Source organism: Scyliorhinus canicula, chromosome 8 (assembly GCF_902713615.1).
Source record: "Scyliorhinus canicula chromosome 8, sScyCan1.1, whole genome shotgun sequence".
NCBI classification, from domain to species: domain Eukaryota; kingdom Metazoa; phylum Chordata; class Chondrichthyes; order Carcharhiniformes; family Scyliorhinidae; genus Scyliorhinus; species Scyliorhinus canicula.
Genome location: NC_052153.1, coordinates 140,211,077 through 140,235,307, shown reverse-complemented (window position 1 = coordinate 140,235,307; position 24,231 = coordinate 140,211,077). Strand labels below are relative to the sequence as shown.

The 24,231-nt window shown below is 43.3% G+C and overlaps 1 protein-coding gene across 1 annotated transcript in view; it reads left to right on the top strand.

Annotated features, from left to right (window-relative positions):
- rasa1a (RAS p21 protein activator (GTPase activating protein) 1a) overlaps window positions 1-24,231 on the top strand; it is a 285,109-nt gene that overhangs the window by 201,042 nt on the left and 59,836 nt on the right. Inside the window, 4 exon segments of the mRNA XM_038805349.1 lie at window positions 1,229-1,388; window positions 8,494-8,636; window positions 12,750-12,865; window positions 19,767-19,853. Coding sequence (XP_038661277.1) covers window positions 1,229-1,388; window positions 8,494-8,636; window positions 12,750-12,865; window positions 19,767-19,853 — 506 coding nt within the window.

Below are 24,231 nucleotides of genomic sequence, written 5' to 3'. Positions count from 1 at the left end.
CCATAGTCACAGTACTCCGCAATCCTGCGTAGCCTGGATAGAAAGTTGGCATGGGATTCTCCTGGGGTCCTCTCAGCGGTATTACACCGGTAACGTTGAACTATCGTGGATGGGGTTGGGTTAAAATGTTGCCCCACTAAGTTCACAAGTTCATCAAACGTTTTGGTGTCTGGCACAGCTGGGTACGTAAGGCTCCTAATCACCCCAAACGTATGCAGGCTGCAGGTGGTGAGCAATATGACCACCTGGCACTCGTTTTCGGTGATGTTGTTTTCCCGGAAATAGTTTTGCATCCTTTGTGAGTACTGGTTCCAGCTTTCCAGCGCAGCATCAAAAACATCTAAACGTCCATACAGAGACATGGTGTAATAGAAAACAACTTCCAACCTGTATCTAACAAAAATCCAGGGAGGTGGCTTCAGCAGTGTAGACAGCTATTCACTTTAACTCTCGTTGCCAGTTTTGTGAGGGCCACGAAGAATCCAGCACGAGTTTTCAGGATACAAAGAAATAATATTTATTTAACTCTGTGTGTGGGTGTGTGTGTGTGTGTGTGTGTGTGTGTGTGTGTGTGTGTGTGTGTGTGTGTGTGTGTGCGTGCGTGCGTGCGTGCGTGCGTGCGTGCGTGCGTGTTGGGCGATGCTAAAGAGACTTTGATGAGCACAGGTATCTTGAAGGATTGGGGAACTCACAAAAATGACTAAGGAAGGGAGGGCCTAGGCCTCAGAGTTTTATTTGGGTGACCTCAATACAAAGAAGGGCAGGATGTAGGAGGCCACCCAGGAATGCATTGGAATGATTAAGCTGAGAATAATAAAGGCAAGGACAATATTTGTTTCTTATATGTAATATTGCCTCATAAAATAGGAAGCAAATTATTGCAAAAGGAGGAAGGATCATCTGGGACAATTCACAACGTTATTTAAATAATATATATTTTGGCAACAGTGTTATCCTGTTGGAAAGCCAGCTTTATCAGGTATTGCCTGGTGGATTTCAATCCTGCGGTCTTGTTTACTGCCAGTTTCTGGCATCAAATGTGTATTATGGAGTCTACCCAATGCCAGATCTTATGAATTCAACTTCCAACATCGCATTGTGGTTCTACAGAATTTGAAAGTCAACTTAAACCTGCTAAAAAGTGTTTTTATTGAAATTATACATTTGTAAACACTCTACGAATATGTTGCATTTTGATTAGTTTATTATCCTCACTTTTGTTTTGTAGCTTATTCTTCAGAAAGAGTTCCATGTGATATATGCCTTATCCCATGTGTGTGGCCAGGATCGCACATTACTGGCCAGTATTCTACTGAGAATTTTTCGGCATGAGAAGCTTGAATCACTGTTGCTACAAATACTCAACGACAGAGAAATTAACGTGGAAGGTAGGCCTATTATATCTAAATCAGTAACTTATTCCCTTTAGGTTGTTTATTGAATTAAATACATTTTTAATGTACATTTATTTGGGCTGAAAAGCACTGAGACACTTCTTGTATTTGAAGTGTACTATATAAAGAAAATGCAAGTTGAGTGATTTTGACTTTTAGCTTAGTTTCTGCTATTGGTTTTTCATCAATTTTTAATGGCTAAATCCCAAAAGAACAAAATTGCATGGTGCAGTTGCTGCTCCATGGTTATTTTCTAAAGATTTGAGCAAGTGGGCAAATGCATGGCAGATGCAGCATAATGTGGATAAGTGTGAGGTCACCCACTTTGGTAGCAAAAACAGGAAAGCAGATTATCTGAATGACTTTAGATTGAGAGAGGGGAATATGCAACGAGACCTGGGTGTCCTTGTACTCCAGTCGCATGCAAGTGCAGCAGATGGTAAAGAGGGCAAATGGTATGTTGGCCTTCATAGCGAGAAGATTCAAGTATAGGAGCAGGAATGTCTTGATGCAGTTATACAGGATGTTAGTGACACCACACGTGAAATATTGTGCGCAGTTTTGGTCTCCTTATCTGAGCAAGGATCTTCTTGCTATAGATGGAGTGCAGCACATGTTTACCAGACTGATTCCTGGGATGGCAGGACTGATGTATGAGGAGAGATAGAGTTGGTTAGGATTATATTTGCTGGAGTTTGGAAGAATGAGGGGGGATCTCATATAAACCTATAAAATTCTAACAGGACCATCATACAGGATAGATGTTCCCAATGATAGGCGAGTCCAGGACCAGGGGGTTACAGTCTAAGGATATGTGGTAAAACATTTGGGACTGAGATGAGAAGAAATTTCTTTACCCAGAGTGGTGAGCCTGTGGAATTGACTACCATAGAAAGCCGTTGAGGCCAAAATTGTACATGTTTTCAAGAAGGAGTTAGATATAGCTCTTGGGACTAAAGGGGTCAAAGGATATTGGGGAGTTGGGGGCGGCGGTGGTGGAAATAGGTTACTGAGTTGTATGATCAACCATGATCATAATGAAGGTGGACCAGCTCAAAGGGCCGGATGGCCTAATCCCCCTATTTTCTACGTTTCTTTTGTGAATGAAGACCATTCCTCAAAAAGAGCAAGTTGCGTATTGTTTAAAGTCAGGATGGTTTAAGAATGAAATTTGCAGGTGGTGGTGTTCCCATGCTGCCCCTGTCCTTCCATATTACAGAACTCATAGATTTGATAAGTGCAGTCAAAGGAACCTTGGTGAGTTTCAGCAGTGCATCTTGTAGATAGTGTACACTGCTTCCCCTCGCCTCTAGTCGTGGAGGGAGCATATATTGTTTGATGGGGTGCTTTATTTTCTTCCACTGGGAGTGGACATTGCTGGCTAGGCCAGCATTTATTGCCCTGAAGTAATTTTGCACCCCCCCCCCGATGTGTCACAGTGTCTACAGCTCGAGCTCTAACTCAGTTACTCTGATCCGAAGCTCCTCAAGCCATAGACACTTATTTTGATGTGTTTGCCCTTGCAAACCACCACCTGCCCTGCCATCTCTATTATGTGTAAATTTAATTTTCTTAATTATAGTTTATAAACACTGCTACTCCCAATAATCTTTACTGTGCAGGTAAACTTTGCTACAACTAATAAAATTTTACTATTGCCAGATGCAATCAATTACATGAGTTTTATAAATATATGAGCAAAATACAACAGAATTCAGCAAGAGCTGGAGAATGTGGACAGGGAGCAGCTGTTTGAGGGTAAATCCACATTTGATATGTGGGAGTCTTTTGAAGACCAGCTGATTAGAGTGCAGGACAGGCATGTCCCTGTGAAAATGAAGGACAGAAATGGCAGGATTAGGGAACCATGGATGATGGGGGAATTGTGAGACTGGTCAAAAAGAATAAGGAAGCATACATTAGGTCTAGTCAACTAAAAACAGACAAAGCTTTTGAAGAATATTGGGAAAGTAGGAGCAAACGCAAACGGGGAGTTAGGAGGGCTAAAAGAGACCATGAAATGTCATTGGCAAGCACGGTCAAGAAAAATCCCAAGGCCTCTTATACATATATAAGGAGCAAGAGGGTAGCTCGGGAAAAAATAGGCCCACTCAAGGACAAAGGAATTGGGTGAGATCTTAATGAGTACTTTGCACCGGTATTCGACAAGGACATGACGATGTTGAGGTTAGGGATGGGTGTGTGAGTACTCTAGGACATGTCAGCGTAATGAAGGAGGAAACGTTGAATATCTTAAAATGCATCAAGGTAGACAAATCCCCTGGGCCGGATGGGCTATATCCCAGGTTACTGTGGGAGGCAAGAGAGGAAATAGCTGGGGCCTTAACAGATATCTTTGCATCATCTTTGACCATAGACGAGATTCCAGAGGACTGGAGAATAGCCAATGTTGTCCCTTTGCTTGAGAAGGGAAACAGGGAAAATCCTGGTAATTAAAGGCCGATGAGCCTCATGTCAATGGTGGGGAAGCTGTTGGAGAATGTATTGAGGGACAGAATTTATTCACATATGGAAGCGAATGGACTTGTTAGTGATAGGCAACATGGTTCTGTGCGGGGAACTTCATGTCTTACCAACTTGATAGAGTTTTGAGGAGGTGACAGAATTAATTGATGAGGGAAAAGCTGTGGATATCCTCCACATGGACTTTAGTAAGTTGTTTGACAAAGTCCCTAATGGCAGACTGGTACAAAAGGTAAAGTCGCAAGAGGTTCAGGGTGTGCCAGCTGGATGGATAAAGAATTGGCTTGGCAACAGGCCACAGAGGGCCCAATTCTCCCAAATAATTTCCAAGTTAATTTGAGTGGGTTTTTCAGGAAGTTTACTGCTGTCTCTGCTGATGAGTTCCCCACTGCTATTCAATGACACTTAGTCACTTTTTTGGCCCTTGGGGAGTTCCTCACCGGTTTAAATAAATAAAATAAATAAATAATCTTTATTGTCACAAGTAGGCTTACATTAACACTGCAATGAAGTTACTGTGAAAAGCACCTCGTCGCCATATTCTGCCGCCTGTTCGGGTACACAGATGGAGAATTCAGAATTCAGCCTTGACTTGAAATTTTTTTAGCACTGGGGAGCTGAACTCCAAGATCGGCCCGCCACTTTGAAAGGGTGCCCCGATCTCTAAGTGAGCTTGTGGGTCCCCCCACTCATGGGCAATGTCCTACACACATGGACACTACCCCACACCTCCAAAGTGAGGACACCCCGCTGGGGGTGCCCCCTCCTCAGGCCCCCCCAAGCCCCCTTACAGCATCCCCTTCCTTCTAGGATTCCCCATCACCCAGCCAACTTCCCGGAGGCCTGTACTTACCTGCCCTGCACTCCTCCACCCTTCAAACCCTCCCTCCACCCTCATTATTTGGGCATCGATCCCTTGCCCCTGACCCTCGGCAGTGCCATCCTGGCACTCGGGCAACCTTACACTGCCACCGTGGCACACAGGCAGTGCTACTGCTGGCTTGGAAGTGCCATCCAGCCACCGAAGCAAGGTGGCAGTGCCAAGGTGCCAGCTGGGCAGTGCCTACATGCCCGCATTCCGGGGGGGGGGGGCAAGGGAACCACCCTGCACTTACCCTGAGACCCCCCGAGTGCCATTCCGCCTGGTCCACATTTGTGTGGACCAGCACTGATCGGCGCCCGGCTGCAGCCTCCCTGGGGAGGTCAAAGAATCGTGGGTGGCCGCTGGATCCCGCGCAGGTAGGTCGTAAGTAGGTTTACGACTTATTCCACGGGCATCATTCGGTCCCGCCCATTTGGGGCAGAGTTCGGAATGACATCTCACGGGGTGTCGGAGAATCCCGGGACCTGCAGAGCCTGTCGGGAGGCTCACCGCAAGCCTCTCCCTGTATTCTCCGGCCGCGTTACACTCAAACGAGAGCCGAACGCGGCTGGAGATTCGCGCACAGAGAGTAACAGTGTAAGGGAGTTTTTCAGAATGGAGATCTGTAACTAGTGGTGTTCCACAGGGATCAGTGCTGGGACCACTGTTGTTTGTAATATATATAAATGATCGGGAGAAAAATGTAGGTGGTTTGATTAGCAAGTGTTTAGATGGCATAGATAGATGGAGTTGCACATAGTGAAGGGGACTGTCCGAGAATACAGCAGAATACAGATAGATTGGACAGTTGGGCAGAGAAATTGCAGATGGAGTTCATAAGACCATAAGACAGAGGAGCAGAATTAGGCCACTCGGCCCATCGAGTCTGCTGTGCCATTCAATCATGACCGATATATTTCTCATCCCCATTCCCCTGCCTTCTCCCCATAACCCCTGATCCGCTTATTGATCAAAAACCTATCTATCTCTGTTTTAAAGACACTCAGTTTCTTTGCTGCGGCAAAGAGTTCCACAGATTCACCACCCTTTGGCTGAAGAAATTCCTGGTCATCTCTGTTTTAAAGGATCGTTCCTTTAGTCTGAGATTGTGTCCTCTAGTTTTTCCTACATGTGGACACATTCTCTCCACGTCCACTCTATGCAGGCCATGCAGTATCCTGTAAGTTTCAATAAGATCCCCCCTCATCCTTCTAAACTTCAGCGACTACAGACCCAGAGTCCTCAACCGTTCCTCATACGGCAAGCTCTTCATTCCAGGGATCATTCTTGTGAACCTCCTCTGGACCCTTTCCAAGGCCAGCACATCCTTCCTTAGATACGGGGCCCAAAACTGCTCACAATACTCCAAATGGGGTCTGACCTGAGCCTTATATAGAGTTCAATCTGGACAAATACGAGGTGATTAATTTTGTAAGACTAAATTTAGGTGTGAATTATACAGTAAATGGCAGAACCCTTAGGGGCATTGATATAAAGAGGGATCTGGGCGTTCAGGTCCATAGTTCATGAAAGTGGCAATGCAGGTGGATAAGGTGGTCAAGAAGGCATATAGCATACTTGTCTTAATTAGCCGGGGTATTGAGTACAAGAGTTGGCAGGTCATGTTACAGTTGTATAAAACTTTAGTTCGACCACTTGTGGAATATTACTTGCAGTTCTGGTTGCCACGCCACCAGGATGTTGCCTGATCTGGGGGGTGTTAGCTATGACGAGAGGCTGAATAAACTCGGATTAGAACATAGAACGATACAGCGCAGTACAGGCCCTTCGGCCCTCGATGTTGCACCGACATGGAAAAAAACTAAAGGCCATCTAACCTACACTATGCCCTTATCATCCATATGCTTATCCAATAAACTTTTAAATGTCCTCAATGTTGGCGAGTTCACTACTGTTGCAGGTAGGGCATTCCACGGCCTCACCACTCTTTGTGTAAAAAACCCACCTCTGACCTCTGTCCTATATCTATTACCCCTCAATTTAAGGCTATGTCCCCTCGTGCTAGCCACCTCCATCCGCGGGAGAAGGCTCTCGCTGTCCACCCTATCTAACCCTCTGATCATTTTGTATGCCTCTATTAAGTCATTGTTTCCATTGGAAAGACGGAGGCTGAGGGGAGTCCTGATTGAGGTCTACGAAATTATGAGAGGTACAGACAGTGAATATTTCTCAGGGTGGAAGACTCAATTATAAGGGGGCACATGCTCAAGGTGAGAGGGGGAAGGTTCAGGAGAAATATGTGGGGAAAGCTTTTCACGCAGAGTGGTGGGTACCTGGAACGCGTTGCCCACGGAGGTGGTGGAAGCAGGCAACGTTAGCAACATTTAAGATGTATCCTGATAGACTCATAAACGGACGGGGAATGGAGTGTTACAAATTGTTTGAGCAATAAGTAGAGTATCTAAATAAGAAATCTGGATTGGTGCAGGCTTGGTGGGCTGAATGGCCTGTTCCTGTGCTATAATGTTCTTTGTATATGCATCAACCAATCACTAGTTTCTGTTTTGCTGTGATGTCAAACTTTGATTTCTCTCAGAACGTGGTCGATATGTTCTGGATTAGATTAGATCGCCTTTCTCGGTGTTGCTGACTCCCTTTGGTGTCCTCTTTTCGCCTGCTGTTCTAGGTGCTGCTGACTCCCTCCTGGTTCTTCTTTTGCCCACTGTTACAGATGGTGGTTACTGCCTCTGGGTCTGGATCCTCTTTTTGCCAGCACCCGAGCACCGGCCAGTTCATGTACCCGAAACGAGCAAGACATTCAATAAATTGCACTGAGTTTCATATAATCACTTCTTTTCAATGTAATTCTGTTCAAAGAAATATCTAAATATCTATGGCAAGAATATCTTCATCTAACTAAAACTGGGGGGAAAAAATTCTTTTAAAAAAAAGTGGGCAGCGCGTTAGCATAGTGGATAGCACTGTGGTTTCACAGCGCCAGGGTCCCAGATTCGATTCCCTGCTGGGTCACTGTCTGCAGAGTCTGCACGTTCTCCCCGTGTCTGCATGGGTTTCCTCCGGGTGCTCCAGTTTCCTCCCACAGTCCAAAGAGGTGCAGGTTAGGTGGATTGGGCATGCTAAATTGCCCTGAGTGTCCAAAAAAGGTTAGGAGGGGTTATTGGGTTAGGGGGATAGGGTGGAAGTGAGGGCTTAAGTGGGTTGGTACAGACTTGATGGGCCGAATGGCCTCCTTCTGCACTGTATGTTCTATGTTCTTAACACAAGAAAGATGCTACAATGGAGGGATTTGGGGTCTTTCTGGGGGAACTTTAATGTGTCGAATGGCCTTCCTCATTTGTGAAAGTCTTGTGCCATCAAAGATGCAATTGTCAACAATGTGTTTTTAGCCCAAGTCACTTTCAGGTTCTTAATACAAGGCAAATTAGTATATCTGTAGACAGCCAGCCTTGTATTAATATTGTTGGGAGTTACGGCGCTTTAACAACAGCGGGTGCAGTTTATGATTAGAAGCTCCAAGCTGGAACATTTCATGTCAAACTGGGTGTCAAAAATCCATTGCAGCAAATAAAAATTATTTATTTAAAAAAACCAATTTTGCACATGTAATAACAAAAGTGTTCATTAGGTTTGGCGATGTTTACCTTTCAAAATCAAATGGAAAAGTTCAGTGCAGGTTCCCACGCTCATCTCCCCTGCTCTGTGCTTCCAGGGTTTAGATTGCCAAAAAGTGACATCTACATTCTTATAATTTATTTGTGACTTTTTCTTCAGAGGAATCCACCACACTCTTCCGTGCCACAACCTTAGCAAGCACACTTATGGAACAATATATGAAATCAACAGCAACCCCATTTATCCATCATGCTCTGAAAGAAACCATCCTAAAGATAATGGAGAGTAAGCAGTCATGTGAGGTAAGGTACTGGAGTGCAGCGAAGATTGCAGCAACAAGGACTAAACCAATATATTTATGGGGGCATTAATACTACAATTTTATTATCCATGAGGAGCATTTTTAATCAATTGTAGTTTATATCTAAAGTCAAATTATGCTAAGAGGAGGCAATCTCCAGATCATTCCATTTTTTGATGATTTGATTTGATTTATTGTCATATGTACCGAAGTACAGTGAAAAGTATTTTTCTGCAGCCGAGGGAATGTACCCAGTACGTACATAGCAGACAAAAGAATAATCAACAGAGAACGTTGACAAATGGTACATCGACAAACAGTGATTGGTTACAGTGCGGAAAAAGAGGCCAAACAAAGCAAATAAATGAGCAAGAGCAGCATAGGGTGTCTTACAGGGAACAGAGCAATCTGAGTCATTGAGGAGTCTTGTAGCTTTGGGGAAGAAGCTGTTCCTATGTCTGGATGTGTGGGTCTTCAGACTTCTGTACTTTCTGCCTGATGGAAGGATCTGGAAGTAGGCAATGCCTGGTTGGGAGGGGTCTCTAATAATGCTGTCTGCCTTCCTGAGGCAGCAGGAGGTGTATACAGAATCAGTGTGGGGGTGGCAAGCTTGTGTAATGCATTGGGCTGAGTTCACCCCACACTGCAGTTTCTTGCGATCTTGGACCGACCATATTAGGCTGTGATGAGGCCAGATAGGATGCTCTCTATCGCACATGTGTAGAAGTTTGTGAGAGTCGATGCAGACATGCCAAATTTCTTTAGCTTCCGGAGGAAGTAAATAGGTTGTTGGGCTTTCTTGACTGTTGCATCAACGTGAGTGGACCGGGACAAACTGTTGGTGATGGTGACCCCCAGGAACTTAAAGCTATCGACCATCTCCACTTCGGAACCATTGATGCAGATGGGAGTGTGTGTCGTGCTATTTCCTATCCTATCGAGGATAAGTGCAGCATGATATCAAAATCACTAGTATAAAATGACCAGAAAATGTCTTGATCTCCTGGATATTTTATTACTCTAAGCCTCAATTTTAAATTGCTGCAAATATTCTCATGCACACCGTGTAAACATTTTGAATGTAATTAAGATCAGTAAAGAGCTGAACAGTAATATTCTTGTTTAACATGGCAGGGAAACAGATAAATCCTTAACTGAAAGCTTAGGAGATAATTTTATGGAGCCCACAAAAGTGGGAAACATGGCAAGATGCAAAATCTCAATTTCCCAATCACTCGTTTAGATGCAGCAATAAAATTGTGGTGAGTTGAGCCTCACACCAGTCTGTGGCAAGTTCATACTTTTAATAGATTTGCATTCCATGAATACTCATTAGCATAAACCTTTTTTAATTGCGTCCTACCTTCAGGATAAAGTTAGCAGTGCACAAGATTCTTATGGCACACATTCAAATTTGTTTAAAGGTGATGCACAGCAGTTGTTTTTGTGCAGTTGTGTGTATTCTACCTCCATGGCACAAGAGAGGAGAGCAGGAGAATGGCAGCTTCAGTGCAGGGGTACAACACTAGCAAGTGTGAGCCAGTGATGAGTGATAATGGGGGGATGAAACTGTGGAGTCTTTGAGGGCTTGGAGGAGTGTAACAGGGATCCAGGGAAGGAAGGTATGGTGTCAGGGGCATGCAGGAGTGAACTGGGAAAAGCCTGGTCTGTTGGGTGTGGTGGGAAGGGGGGTTGGGGGGAAGAATGGTTAGTGGGAACAGTCAGTCAAGGTAAGAAACTGAGGGGCCTAAAGGACAGTGTGAGTACTGTCCAAATGTCCATCCATCTTAGGGTGCTGACTGACAGAAGCTTTTAAGGGGCTTTGAATTCACCTACCTTTCATTTATCTCCATTGGGAGTGATCAATGCATAGAATGATCAGTGCAAGAGTCCACAAATTAGCCATATTCCCTTGGACACTAACATAAAATTCAGTAAAGTGTGTATAAAAATACAACTTTGTTTCTTCCACAATAAAGGAAGTGTCCTTTTAATCATTGCATGGCAACTAATGCATGCTGGCAGATTTAGCTCTCTGGCTAAGCTAGTCTGAACAAATAACAGTGATACACACGTGACTAGTGTGAAACCATGTACTGTGAAATATTAACAAGTGAAATTTCGGGCGCGATTTTACAGCCACGCTGCGCCCGAAAAGCAACTCGCCACGGCACAGCGTGGCCGATAGAAACCTTGAGACCCAGCTCCCGGGATCTACCCGGCTCGCAACGCCGGGACGTATATTGCGAGACATTGCAATATAAATCCCGCCCACACATTTTAGCAACTCTGCATATTAAAGCAAGACTGCTGGCCTCCATTTAATGTGCAAATTCCCGAGGCGTGGGATCTATCTCCACCTCAGAGACCTCGGGTGAGCGCTGTTCCGTACTTGTCTTCACAAACGGGGACCAAATGTAACGTCATTCGTAGGGGACTCCCAGGGGATCGAAGGCCCCAGGCACGTTCCCTTTTGGGCCTGGGTGGCAGCCTAGCACTGCCAAGGTGCAGGTGGCACTGTCAGCTGTCAAGGACACTGCTAGGGTGCCAGCCTGGCACTGCCAAAGTGCCAAGCGGGCATTTATTTTGCGTGGTGGCGATCCGGTCTTGTTTTGGGAGGAGGAGACCGGGGACTCTCCCATAGTGTGTTGGGGGTGGGGTGATCGGGGGCCAGAGAAATGGCGCAACGATCTCTCGCTGCACTGTGGAGATCTGGCGAGTGGAACCCCTCAGTGCACAAAATGGGGCTATGTGCATCCTTGGCCTCGCGTTCTTGGCTGAGGCGCCCTATCAAATGCGAGTGCTGTTGTGTTTCTTGGCGCTGCGATCGCTGGGAAACACGTGGCTAAATGCACTGGCTATGGCACTTTGTTCCCATTTAGATAAATCCCGACCTAAATTTTGAAAACACCCATGCAATTGTGCTCTCAAGTCTTATGTTAATGGAATTTCAATTGGGCAGGAAAGATTTTGACTGCGATGCAGAACGTTCCAGTTTGGCTCTTTTTTTAGCCTATCTGTAGCTGCAGCATTGTAAGCTGACAACAGGCTTCATCATTGAAAAGTTTTCATCACCACATTATATCATCGGTCTCCCATGCACGTCACGTGCACTCGAAATGGCAAAAAGCAGTGAGCGGAAGTGCATACACTTCAGTTCTGCCATCGGAAACTGCACGCTGTCGTCAAAATTCACTCCCAAGTGTGAATTACACACCCTAAAGGTAAACTGGAGGTATACAAAGAGGGATTGTGGACTTTATTTTTGATCTTTAGTGTCTACTTCCGGTTTTACTTTTTTAAATTACTTTTTCTGAGTTACAAATCCAGGGCTCAGAGTGTGGGCAGGGGCGAACCCCTAATCCAGCCCCTTGTCTGCTCCAAAAACCAATTCAAATTCAAATTGAAACCAAGGGGCCCAGGGGCTGGTTTAGCACACTGGGCTAAATGGCTGGCTTTTAAAGCAGACCCATGCAGGCCAGCAGCACGGTTCAATTCCTGTACCAGCCTCCCCGAACAGGCGCCAGAATGTGGCGACTCGGGGCTTTTCACAGTAACTTCATTGAAGCCTACTTGTGACAATAAGCTATTTTCATTTCATTTCAATTTATGGTCCCCACAAGAGAGACATACCAGATCTGAGCCAAAAGGCAGAGCAGATACTACACTTGATCTTATCCAAAGGTTTTACTTTTAATCGCTGGAAATCAATGGAGGTATTACCCCCAAGATTGTGGCAGTGCATCAGAAGCATTTTGTGTAAAATCACCTTTCCAAAAATGCTGATTGGAGATTGACTCCTAACTTATTACGATAATCGAGGAATGGATCAAACTTGTTTAATTTTATATTTAATCCAAAACATGCCAATAATACAGAGATTTCCTGTGGACAAAGTAGTAAGGATTATAGAGAATAAGTATTCACTGAATCCAATCATAGCCTGTTGACATTTTTGTGATGGCCAGAAAAAATAACTTTTTTTGTCTAATTTCTTTTCATATGTACAGCATTAATGCATTGTTTAGAGACCATCTTGTTTCCTAAAAGCTTGCCTATTTCAATAATGTCACATCAGTTGAAGAACATAATCAAATAAGCCTCTAATTTACAGCTAAATCCCTCCAAGCTTGAAAAAAATGAAGATGTGAACACTAATCTGGCACACCTATTAGCTCTCCTCTCAGAATTGGTGGAAAGGATTTTCATGGCTGCAGAAGAACTGCCTCAGTAAGTTACAAATTATGTAGCTATAGATTGTGAACCAAAAAATCCAGATCTCAAATTTGTTTGTACACTGTTAGAATGACTATGTTGAATGGAGCAATGTGTGATTTCTCCCACCATCCAGAAAGGGAGGGAGGAGTTAGGTAAGAAAAGTAAAGCCTGGAATTTTATGTAGCTTGAGAGACAAGTGAAAAAGAAATCAAAGTTTTATAGTTGCTGAATTGTATCAATCATTACCAGTTATCATTAAGAATACTCTTCTACAAACAGCCATGTTCTTCATGCACAACCTCAATTTCCCCTTGAATAAGCCAGCTGCTGCTCTTCTGTGCCTGTCAGTATCCTCAAGTACACTTTACACTTCATATTTATTTACTGAATTACACAGTTCAAACTCCAAATGCTTTCTGTTGCAAAGACAGCTCGCTTTCATCTCAGTAACATTGCCCATATATGCTCCTGTATCGGTCCGCCTGCTGCTTAAGCCACCATCTTTACCTTTACCATCTCTACTGCTTGCTTGGCCAGCGTTCCACCCTGTAAAATTTAGTCTGGGAGTCACAGATTACACAAAAATGGTGGTCGGGCATTGGAGATGTAAGTAATTTTAATGCAGTTTATTCAGTTTAAATGTGATACATCAGCTAGGTGGACAAAAACTGAGACCTGTGACAGGTGAGAATTGTTTACTGATCCCAGATGACAAATGGCAGATGACACGGGGTGCTGATCCCTCTAGCTCGTGGTGGCAGGCTTTTCTGTTCTCAGCCTCTTGAGCTAACTGATGTGTGAGGAAGCTCTCTCCATTCTCCTCAATCCAAAGAAGGCTGAACCCTTCCCACCTGAATACCTGTTTAGAATTCCTTTTTGTATGGGTTGTTGGTTATCCCATGCCAATCACTTGTTTGATCCCATTTATTAAATCAATGGTACCCAAGGTGAAAGCTTCCCCTGTCCATCACTCTGCTTTGATGTCACCTGGCAGCTGCTTCTTCCAGACATTAGTCTAGATAAGGCGTGTAAGACTCCATCTTATCAACTCTGGAATGCCTACATGGAGGCCTGTGTCAGGAAGAGTCATGAGACCATGACATAATCCTCTGGAGAGCATCATTCTCCTTGGCTATTTTCTCTGTCCCTGCCTACTAGCAAATTGCTTTTGAAGAGAAAGTGAGCAAGAAAAAAACAACCTTTTGCTCGGAGTTCCCAATTCTATGTCAGCGAATTGTATAAGATTCTTAAAACTGCCATTTCTTTTTTTTTGTTTTTGTTTGGGGTTTTTATATATAAAAATGCATTTTGTATTAAAAGTCTTGGAACAGGCACAGCTGTTAAATGCATGTCTGGATGTATAACATACAGAGGGTGTCCGAATTCCTTGGTGCGTCAGAATAAGAATTCCAACCCCCCCACCCCCACCATCCTCCATCTCCCTCCCTTCCCCCGGCCCTCCCACCCTCTGTCATTGTTGGCCTGCAGAGAGAGCGAGATTAGATTAATACACGGAACAGCAAAGTGAGGGTGACACAGTTCCTTTGGAAACGAGAAGAGGAGGAATTTTAAAGTAAAAAAAAAAGAGGGGAGACACGCGACGTGCCAACAACCTTCTTAGTTTCCCACCTTGTGATGGAAAATATCTTTATTGACTTATCATAACTGATATTTGGCTAACTATTTCTAACCTTCAAGTTTATTTCCATAATTTCCTGATTCAATACCATAGAAGCATACTAAAGTTACAAGAATATCAATACCAACCCCTCAGCGATTACCAAAAACCAGGTCAGCAACCAGGGAATTTGACTTATCATTATAGATCTACTCACATCAGCCATGCTCTCCTAGTTTTGAATTCTCTGCTCCATTTCTTTGTTCTGTTGGACCATCTTAACCAGATGTTTTTCTGATGTGCTGGTTCTATCCAGGATTAATTTAATGTTCAAGGACAATGAGGAAATTGGGTGACCAAACTGGGATACTACCTGGACAGCTTTGTTGTGCAGAGAGATAGATTTCAGTCCTGTGATATTCTGCATGGATATGGGAACGGGAGATGACTTCCTATCATTGTAATTTCAATGGGCTTAAAACAGAAGATCATTTTGAAGTGAACATAACTATTTTCATGTTTCATTGTACTGCCATTGCTTATAATACAATAAGTCCTCATCTGAAGTTATATGTATTTTTCGTCCCACTTTGGACACTTATCTGGGTGAGTGATTCTGGATCCAGGATGAAGCAAATGAGCAAGCTGTTCCAGATTCCTAACATCACAATGGCACAGTTAAGCTCCTCCTCTGGCAGAGCATCACTGTCAGGCTATCCCAGGTCTGACATTGGATGATCCAAGTTTGGGGGATGGACTATATATGATGCATGGACATCCTGGTCCAAAGTCCACATCAACTCGACCTTGGTTGCTTCCCATTCTCCTCCAATTGCCGGCCTTGCCAGTGATGCCTATATCCCATGAAAGAATAAAGAAAAAAAAGATTGGGGTAAGAACATCAACAGGAATGCAGTCTGGAATTGGGTTCATATAGAGAATGTGGAAAGGACAATGAAGAAATAATTAAAAGACCAAAGAGAGACAAGATGTAATTTAGGAGCTTTGTCAAAACATCCTGACAGTTGGATATGAAGTGAAGTTTTTCCAGCAAATTAAAAGAACAGTTAATATGACAATTAAAGACTGCAGCAGTCCAAGAAGGCAGCCCAGCACCACCATCTGAAGGGCAATTAGGGATCAGCAATAAATGCTGGCCTAGCCAGTTATGCCCACATTCCGTAACTGAATACGAATAAAAAATAAGGGGGAAGGCCGAAAATAACATATCTAAAGCTATTGTCTGCTCCAACTACAGACGTTACCACTCAGTGGTTGGTCAGTTGTGTGTGATCAGTTCTTCAATGGTTAACTTTTAACTGTTGGTATTCTGACAAAGGTTCCACCTACAGAAGGGTTCTATGGTTAGAACTGTTTCCAACCTATGTTAAAAGTTGAAACCAAACTACCAGATTCCCATTCCGTGCATATTATCAGTCTTGCCAGAAGGTAACGCAGTTCTTGTGTCAGCTACATTACTGTCCAACTGAGGATCTGTTTTCCTCATAGCCAGTTTTACAAAATTAGCAACTGTCCCATTGTGCACATGCTTTCGAAAAAGCATGACTTGTCATTTAAACACTACCTGCAGCGAACATAGGCCAAAAATCCGTAAGACCCTTTTCTACAGCAAGTATACAACTCCTAACACTTTATAGTCTTTGCACCTCTTTTATAAGACGATAAGGCATAATGTTATGATACCCTTGGCAGTGTACGGTCAGTTCCAGCCCTAGAGTCACAACACAAGTTAATTAATCAATAATTCTTATAAAAATACCCAAAGTCTTTGGGCCTTGGCTGCCAAATAATAACAGTCACCGGGTTTGTAAGTTTAAAACAATTACTGTTTATTTATAACATGAACTATCATGGAATATGCAGTAAATTCAACTGGTTAAAAACAAGCTAATGCCTACTACCCACATTAACTGCCCCAAGCTCTACCCACATACACAAGACAGAAAAATACAGAAGGGTGGGAAGACATAAAAAATAATAAGAATGAAAGTTAAAAGAGAACAGTCTTTGCTTCTGATGGTGTTTCTTTAGCACACTTTCTTCACAGCAAGCTTGCTGAATAAAGTCTCTGGTGTACAGCCGGTAATGATCTTCTTATCGAGTCATTCATTCAGGGTCCCTGTAGTACTCACAGGCAGCAGGCTTTCTGGAGCGAGACCAGGGGCGAATTTCTCCGACCCCCAGCAGGGGCGGAGAATCGCCTGGGGCCGGCAAAAATCCCACCGTGGCAGAGATTCTCCGCCACCCGGGAAGTGGCGGCGGCAGGAATCACGTCCTCCGATTGGCGAGGCCCCTGCGGCGATTCTCCGGCCCGCGATGGGCCGAAGTCCCGCCGCTGGGAGGCCTCTCCTGCCGCCGAGGTTTGAACCACCTCTGGTGGCGGCGGGATCGGCGGCGCGACCGGGCCCCCGGGATCCTGGGGGGGGGCGCGGGGTGATCAGACCCCGGGGTGTGCACCCACGGTGGCCAGGTCCGCGATCGGGGCCCCCCGCTTAGACTCCGGGCCAGTGCCCTGGGTGCACTCTTTCTCCTCCGCAGCCGCCACGGCCTCCGCCATGGCGGAAGCGGAAGAGAAACCCACATCGGCGAAAGCCTTTCGGCCAGCCCCGCTGCCGATGGCGCCGGCTTTTTCCGCCAGTCTTCTGGTGCCAACCGCTCCGGCGCGAGGCTAGCCCCCAAAGGTGCAGAGAATTCTCCACCTTTGGGGAGGCCCGACCCCGGAGTGGTTGGCGGCACTCCCCTACGCCAGGACCCCCCGTCACGCCGCGTAGGGGAGAATCTCGCCCCTGATTTCTCATCAAACATTAGTTCAATTGCATTCTGGTCTCTATGTAGCGAGAGTTATTCGCTTCTGCCTTTGGCTGCTAAGGAGAGTGAGTTGGTCGATTCTGGACTCTGCCTGTCAAAAGTACAACAGCAAAATAAAAGAAAGGGGAAATAAGGGAATAAACTGGGAAATAGGAAGGACCCTTACAATTTTATCTGGAATCTGAACCAGATACGTGACAGGGCTATCTCTATCCACTATTGGGTTGGATCCCATTCAATTGGGTTCCAAAGTATGTTCTTTGTTTGAATAATTTGTGACCATAACTACGACTTCCATTTGATGCTCTTTGTCATTTTACCACTGATTTTTCCCGGTATGAAGGGCCAAAACCTCATTTATCTTTTGAATGCTTTCACCATCAACTTTAACCATTTCTGATTGTATAGGATGGTCTTCGTATTGACAACATGACATTTCAGGGAAGTCTTTACAGTAACTTCAGTGATTTATGAAAATTAATCTTAAACTGCATGCTGCACACCACCCACAATCAATATGGGGTTGGGATGGGATATCATCGGTAAAAAAGGGGCAAAACAGCACTAAAAAGATTCTGTGCAGACCACAATGCAGAGGGAGAGAGAAGGAGAATAATCTCCTAGTAGGTCATAATTCTGTGTCGGTTAATTCTGTAAGATTCTTAAAGCTACCATTTTTACATCCACCTTCCAAAAATTCTTACAACATATAAAAATCTTGGGCTGGATTCTCCGCTGTCGGGATTCTCCATTGTGCCGGCAGCCGGGGATTTCCCAATGGTGTGGGGCTGCCCACAATGGGAAATTCCATTGGCCGGTGTGGCGGGACGGAGTATCCCGCCCCTTAGCTTATCCCACATTATTTCCAGCTCCCCTATGTCATTACACACCTACATTGCTCCCAAACTTAAACAATACCAACCCAGAATTTGAGCTTCAAATCATATGTATACTTTGTAAAGGCAAATTGTATTGGCATCGACCTTTGGGATAATTAACAGAAGATTGAATGAGAGAAATTTGATCAGTTATCTATTAATTAGATATTTGTCAACACTTCCAGGTGGGCCTTGAACAGAATAGCTTGCTCGGCCATTTCAGTGGGGGGCAGTTAAGTGTCAACTGCATCGCTGTGTGGATCTGGAGTCACATGTAGGCTAGACCATGTGAGGACGGCAGATATCCTTCCCTGAAGTCCTTCCCTGAAGGACATTAGTGAACCAGGAGAGGTTTTACAACAATTGACAATGGTTTCATGATCATTAGACTTAATTCCAGATTTTTTTATTGAATTCTAATTTTTTACCATCTGCATGGTGGGATTCGAACTCGGGACCAGAGCATTATCCCGAGTCACTGGATTACTCGTCTAGTGACGATACCACTACGCCACTGCCTCCCCATTTTGAGTATCCCATAGTGGAAGGAAAGCTCCTCAGTTGTGGAGTTATGGGACTGACGCTTACAGACAGATCCATCAAACCACATATAACACTGCAGAATCTCTTGACTATGTTGTCCCTGCAATACATGCAGGGGAGGCACCCAATAAGGCAGCCAGGCTACCTTAAGCGCATAATCTCACATATGTATAAAAGCAGAAATTTAAAAAGTGCACAGGTCATTCAGTATATGTGCACTAAATAAATAAGCTAATGTTTCAGGATTAACTTTCAGAATTTCCCAACTAAATTATGCTTTTGTAGCTTTGGCAAGGAGTCATTTAGACTCAAAATATTAGATCCCTTTTCTCTTCATAGATGCTGTCAGACCTGCTGAGGTTGTCTAGTAATTTCTGTTTTTGTTTCAGATTCGAGCATCCACAGTAATTTGCTTTTATGCTTCCGTGGTATGTGAACGATATAAGATTGTAATCTGTGATTTCCCCGTATTATGATCCTTTCATTCACAGCTTTAGAGTAAAGCAAAACAACTGAAAATGCCAATAAAAACTGAAAATGCTGGAAATACTCTGCAGGTCCAGCATTTCCACCATTTTCAGTCTTAACTTCAGATTTCCTGCATCTGCAGTATTCATATTTTAACTGAAGGGCAGTGTTTTTATGCTACAGTGAGAAAAAAAGAGGTATATTTGTTCGTGATTTTCTTTGATTACCTAGAATGACCCCCACAGTATATCGTTTTTGAAAGAATCATGTCCCGACAGTGAACATTGAGCAATAAGGATTGCAGACAGGAGCCTATGTAACTTGCCTGGGTGAGAGAGGTTTTGTATCTAGTAACTTGATGTAGTTTACTCCATTTTGAGTAGAAGCACTTACGTTATGACTGTCAACTTCAGCATCCAAATGAAATAGCAGTCTTTGTGCACAACAATATGATAAATCACCAGTCTTCAGAGATGTTAAATGCTATACTTAGATTTTTAAACAAGAATTTTTTAACTCCATACAATGCTTTCAATAAATTCTTGATATGTTATTCCAATGTATTGTATTTTCACAGGGCTTTAAGATATATTTATGGATGTTTACAAAAATCTGTCCAGAAGAAATGGCCAGAAAATCCCACAATGAGAACCAGAGTTGTGAGGTAAAATATTTTGTAAATTCTTTTTTTGTGATTCACCATTTCAGATGATTATTTTTGTATTGCTGCTTCCTTTGATTACTAGTAGGTGTGAAACAATAATTTGCATCCGGCTTTGAAAAACAACTTAAATTATAGAATACAGCATTGATGGGTCTGTTTTTTAAAAAAAATGATAAATTGCCACGTGACTTCAGTCACAACAGAATTGTGATTAACTCTGTAGGATCATATTTATTGCTCTGGGTGGTTCAGATATTTCTGCATATGGGCTAAGGACATTGGTTCTGGTTGCATCACAGCTATATTTTTCTTTAAAATAATTTGAGAAAAAGTAATTAAAGCTCATAATTTGCTATCCTGGTTGCATCACAGCTATATTTTTCTTTAAAATCATTTAAGAAAAAGTAATTAAAGCTCATAATTTGTTATCCTAACTCTTATGGGTATCATTTTTTTAAATTTCAATATTTTTCCTGTTTTAACCTGTGCGTAATTCATTTTCTGGATGTGGATGTCTAACTATGTGGAGAAGGTGCTTCTAAAATATGTTAACCTGGTAAAGACACAACTACATATGTCCAAGTAAGCACTGTACTCATATTGAATAGGAATGTAAAGGTGATGTTGTTGCCATGCATCTGCTGCCCTTGTGCTTCTAGGTGGTGGAGGCCACAGTTTTGGAAGTTTTGGCCACAGTTTTTGGCAAATTACTTATGTGCATTCTGTACAAAGAATAATACAGCACAGGAACAGGCTCTTCAGCTCTCCATGTCTGCGCCTGTGCAAGCCATGGTACCTGCCCAAACTAAAACCGTATGCACTTACGGAATTCCCACCCTGTTAATATATTTGTCTAGATGCTCTTTAAATGCTGCTATCTTACCGGTCCCCACCACCTCCACAGGCAGCGCAGTCCATATATTTACCACCCTCTGTGTAAAAAAGACTTGCCTCGCACATCTGTTCTAAACTATTCCCCCAAGCATTCTCAACCTATGTCCCCTAGTACTTGACTCTCCGACTCTAGGAAAGAGCATCTGGCTATCAACTCTGTCCATGCCTGTTATGGGCCAGGGTTTAGAGAACCCCAAAGTGTATCATGGAGTTCACTTGACACACAATGTTTAATACATTGTGTTATGGGGAGCACATGGCCCACTCTACAGGGGTGGTACAGCAGTATTTTGTAAAGCAAAACAATGTTTATTCTATGAGCTCAAGTTAACCTTTTTTAAAACATAGTGAACATCTTAGCAACCATCAATTCAAATACAATCCCCAAATAATACAACGCTAAGTAATCCTTGAGCTTTCCTTTTTCCTTAACATCCATAAGACTTAAAACAAAACCTTTATCAGAAGCACCTCCGGTTTAACTTCACTACTGAAAACAGTTACCACGATGAAATCAGCAAATGGACATTCATAAGCTTGCAGAGATTCACACACATCCGGCTGTGAATGCAGCTTCTCCAAAACTAAAATGAAACCAAACCCACCCTGTAGCAAAAAGCCTAAAGCAAAAGTAAAAAGTTGACAGACAGCCCAGCTCCACCCACTCCCTGACATCACTGCAGTAATAAACACCCATTTCTTAAAGGTACTCTCACTACAGATATTTATATACACACCCATTTATAAACACCCATTTCTTAAAGGTACTCTCACATGACACCCATGTGAGAGTACCCATCAACTTCAAGATTGTTTCATTTTTCACCTTTTCACTATCCTTTAAGAAAAGCACACAGTAAATGTACATTATCGTTTCAAAAAACAACACACGCAAACATGTATAATAATATAGTCCATTTTTGTTCTTCTTCCTCCAACTGAAATCCTTCTCGATTGACAGTCTCTTTGAACATGAAGGTGTCTGCACGATCCATCCATTTCTCTATGCCTCGTCATTTCTCTTTGAAGTCAAATACTTTAATTCAATCTGATCACAGAGTCGCTTGTAATTCTCCAACACAGGAGCATTGGTTATCACAGCTTTCAGGCCGTCAAATGCCTGTTGAAACTCTGCTGTCCATTGAAATTTTCGACATTTCTACACCAAGTCCATCAGTGGAGCAACCATGCTACAAAAACTTTTCACAGATGTTCGATCAAATCCACTCATGCCAAGAAATCACATTATTTCCCTTTGTCTTGAGGGTATCGGAAACTCCTCAATCACCTTGTCCGATTGTGTGGCAAGGAAAGTGACTTGGGTTTTTCCAAATTCACTTTTGGCAAGGTTTATCACCAAATCCGCCTCCTGAAGTCGATCGAATAACTCCATCAGATGTTTTAAATGTTCTTTCCATGTCTGGCTGAAAAATTACCAGATCGTCGATGTATATCTCACAATTGGGTAATCCTGAAACAACTTTGTTAGTTTTTAAAAAATAAATTTAGAGTACGCAATTAATTTTTTCCAATTGAGGGACAATTTCGCATGATCAATCCACCTACCTTGCACATCTTTTGGTTGTGGGGGCGAAACACACGCAAACACGGGGAGAATGTGTAAACTCCACACGGTCAGTGACCCAGAGCCAGGATCGAACCTGGGACCTCAGCACCGTGAGACTGCAGTGCTACCACTACGCCACCTTGCTTCCATTCGACTATGTTAGTTAACCATTGAAATGTGGCTGGAGTTTTTTTCATGCCAAATGGCATAACTTTGAATTGCTATATACCATCTGGAGTCACAAAAGCTGAAATCTCCTTCGCCTTTCGGATAAAGGTACCTGACAGTAACCTTTAAGTAAATCCAGTTTGGAAATAAAAGCTGATTGTCCCACATTTTCAATGCAATCCTCCAAACGTGGGATAGGATAAGAGTCCATTCTTTATGTGCATTAACTTTTCTATCGTCCACACACAACCGTTGGATACCGTCTGGTTTAGGTACCAACACTATGGGTGAGCTCCATTGGCTGCAACCCACTTCAATTATGCCATTTTTAAGCATACTCTCAATCTATATGTTAATCTGGGCCAGTTTAAAAGGGTTAAGTCTGTATGGATGTTGTTTGATTGGAACAGCATTTCCCACATCTACATCCTGTATTGCCATTTTAGTACTTCCCAATTTATCGCTACAAACTTGCCCACGTGATATCAATAACTCTTTCAGGTCAGTCCGTTTTTCCTCTGGAAGGTAACTCAACAATTTATCCCAATTTTTAAGAACATCCTCGTTTTCCAATTTAATTTGAGGTATGTCAAATTCATAGTCATCTGGATTTGGTTTGTCACTTTGAGTTAGAATCATTAAAACCTCCTTTCTCTCTCCTTCCCTTTCAAAGTACCTTTTAAGCATATTCACATGACATCCAGTGAGTCTTCCTTCAATCTGGTGTTTTTAACCACATTAATCACCTTACTTAATTTCCTTTCAATCTGATAAGGTGCACAAAACCTTGCTTTTAAAGACTCACCTACCACTGGTAAGAGAAGAACAAAGAAAAATTACAGCTCAGGAACAGGCCCTTGGGCCCTCCAAGCCTGCGCCGATCCAGATCCTCTATCTAAAACTGTTGCCTATTTTCTAAGGATCTATATCCCTCTGCTCCCTGCCCATTCATGTTTCTGTCTAGATACATTTTAAATGATGCTATCATGCCCGCCTCTTATCACCTCCGCCGGCAATGCGTTCCAAGCACCCACCACCCTCTGCATAAAGAACTTTCCACGCATATCTTCCTTAAACTTTTCCCCTCTCATCTTGAACCTGTGACCCCTAGTAATTGAGTCCCCTACTCTGGGGGAAAAAGCGTCTTGCTATCCACCCTGTCTATATCTCTCATGATTTTGTAGACCTCAATGAGGTCCCCCCTCAATCTCCATCTTTCTAATGAAAATAATCCTAATCTATTCAACCTCTCTTCATAGCTAGCACCCTCCATACCAGGCAACATTCTGGTGAACCTCCTCTGCACCTTCTCCAAAGCATCCACATCCTTTTGGTAATGTGGCGACCAGAACTGTCCGCAGTATTCCAAATGTGGCAGAACCAAAGTCTTATACAAGATGACCTGCCAACTCTTGTACTCAATACCCCTTCCGATGAAGGAAAGAATGCTGTATGCCTTCTTGACTACTCTATCGACCTGCGCAGCCACCTTCAGGCTACAATGGACCTGAACACCCAGATCTCTCGGTACATCAATTTTCCCCAGGGCTTTTTCATTTACCGTATAGTTTGCTCTTGAATTGGATCTTCCAAAATGCATCACCTCGCATTTGCCCGGATTGAACTCCATCTGCCATTTCTCCAGCCAACTCTCCAATCTATCTATTCTGCTGTATTCTCTGCCAGTCCCCTTCACTATCTGCTACTCCACCAATCTTAGTGTCACATGAAAACTTGCTAATCAGACCA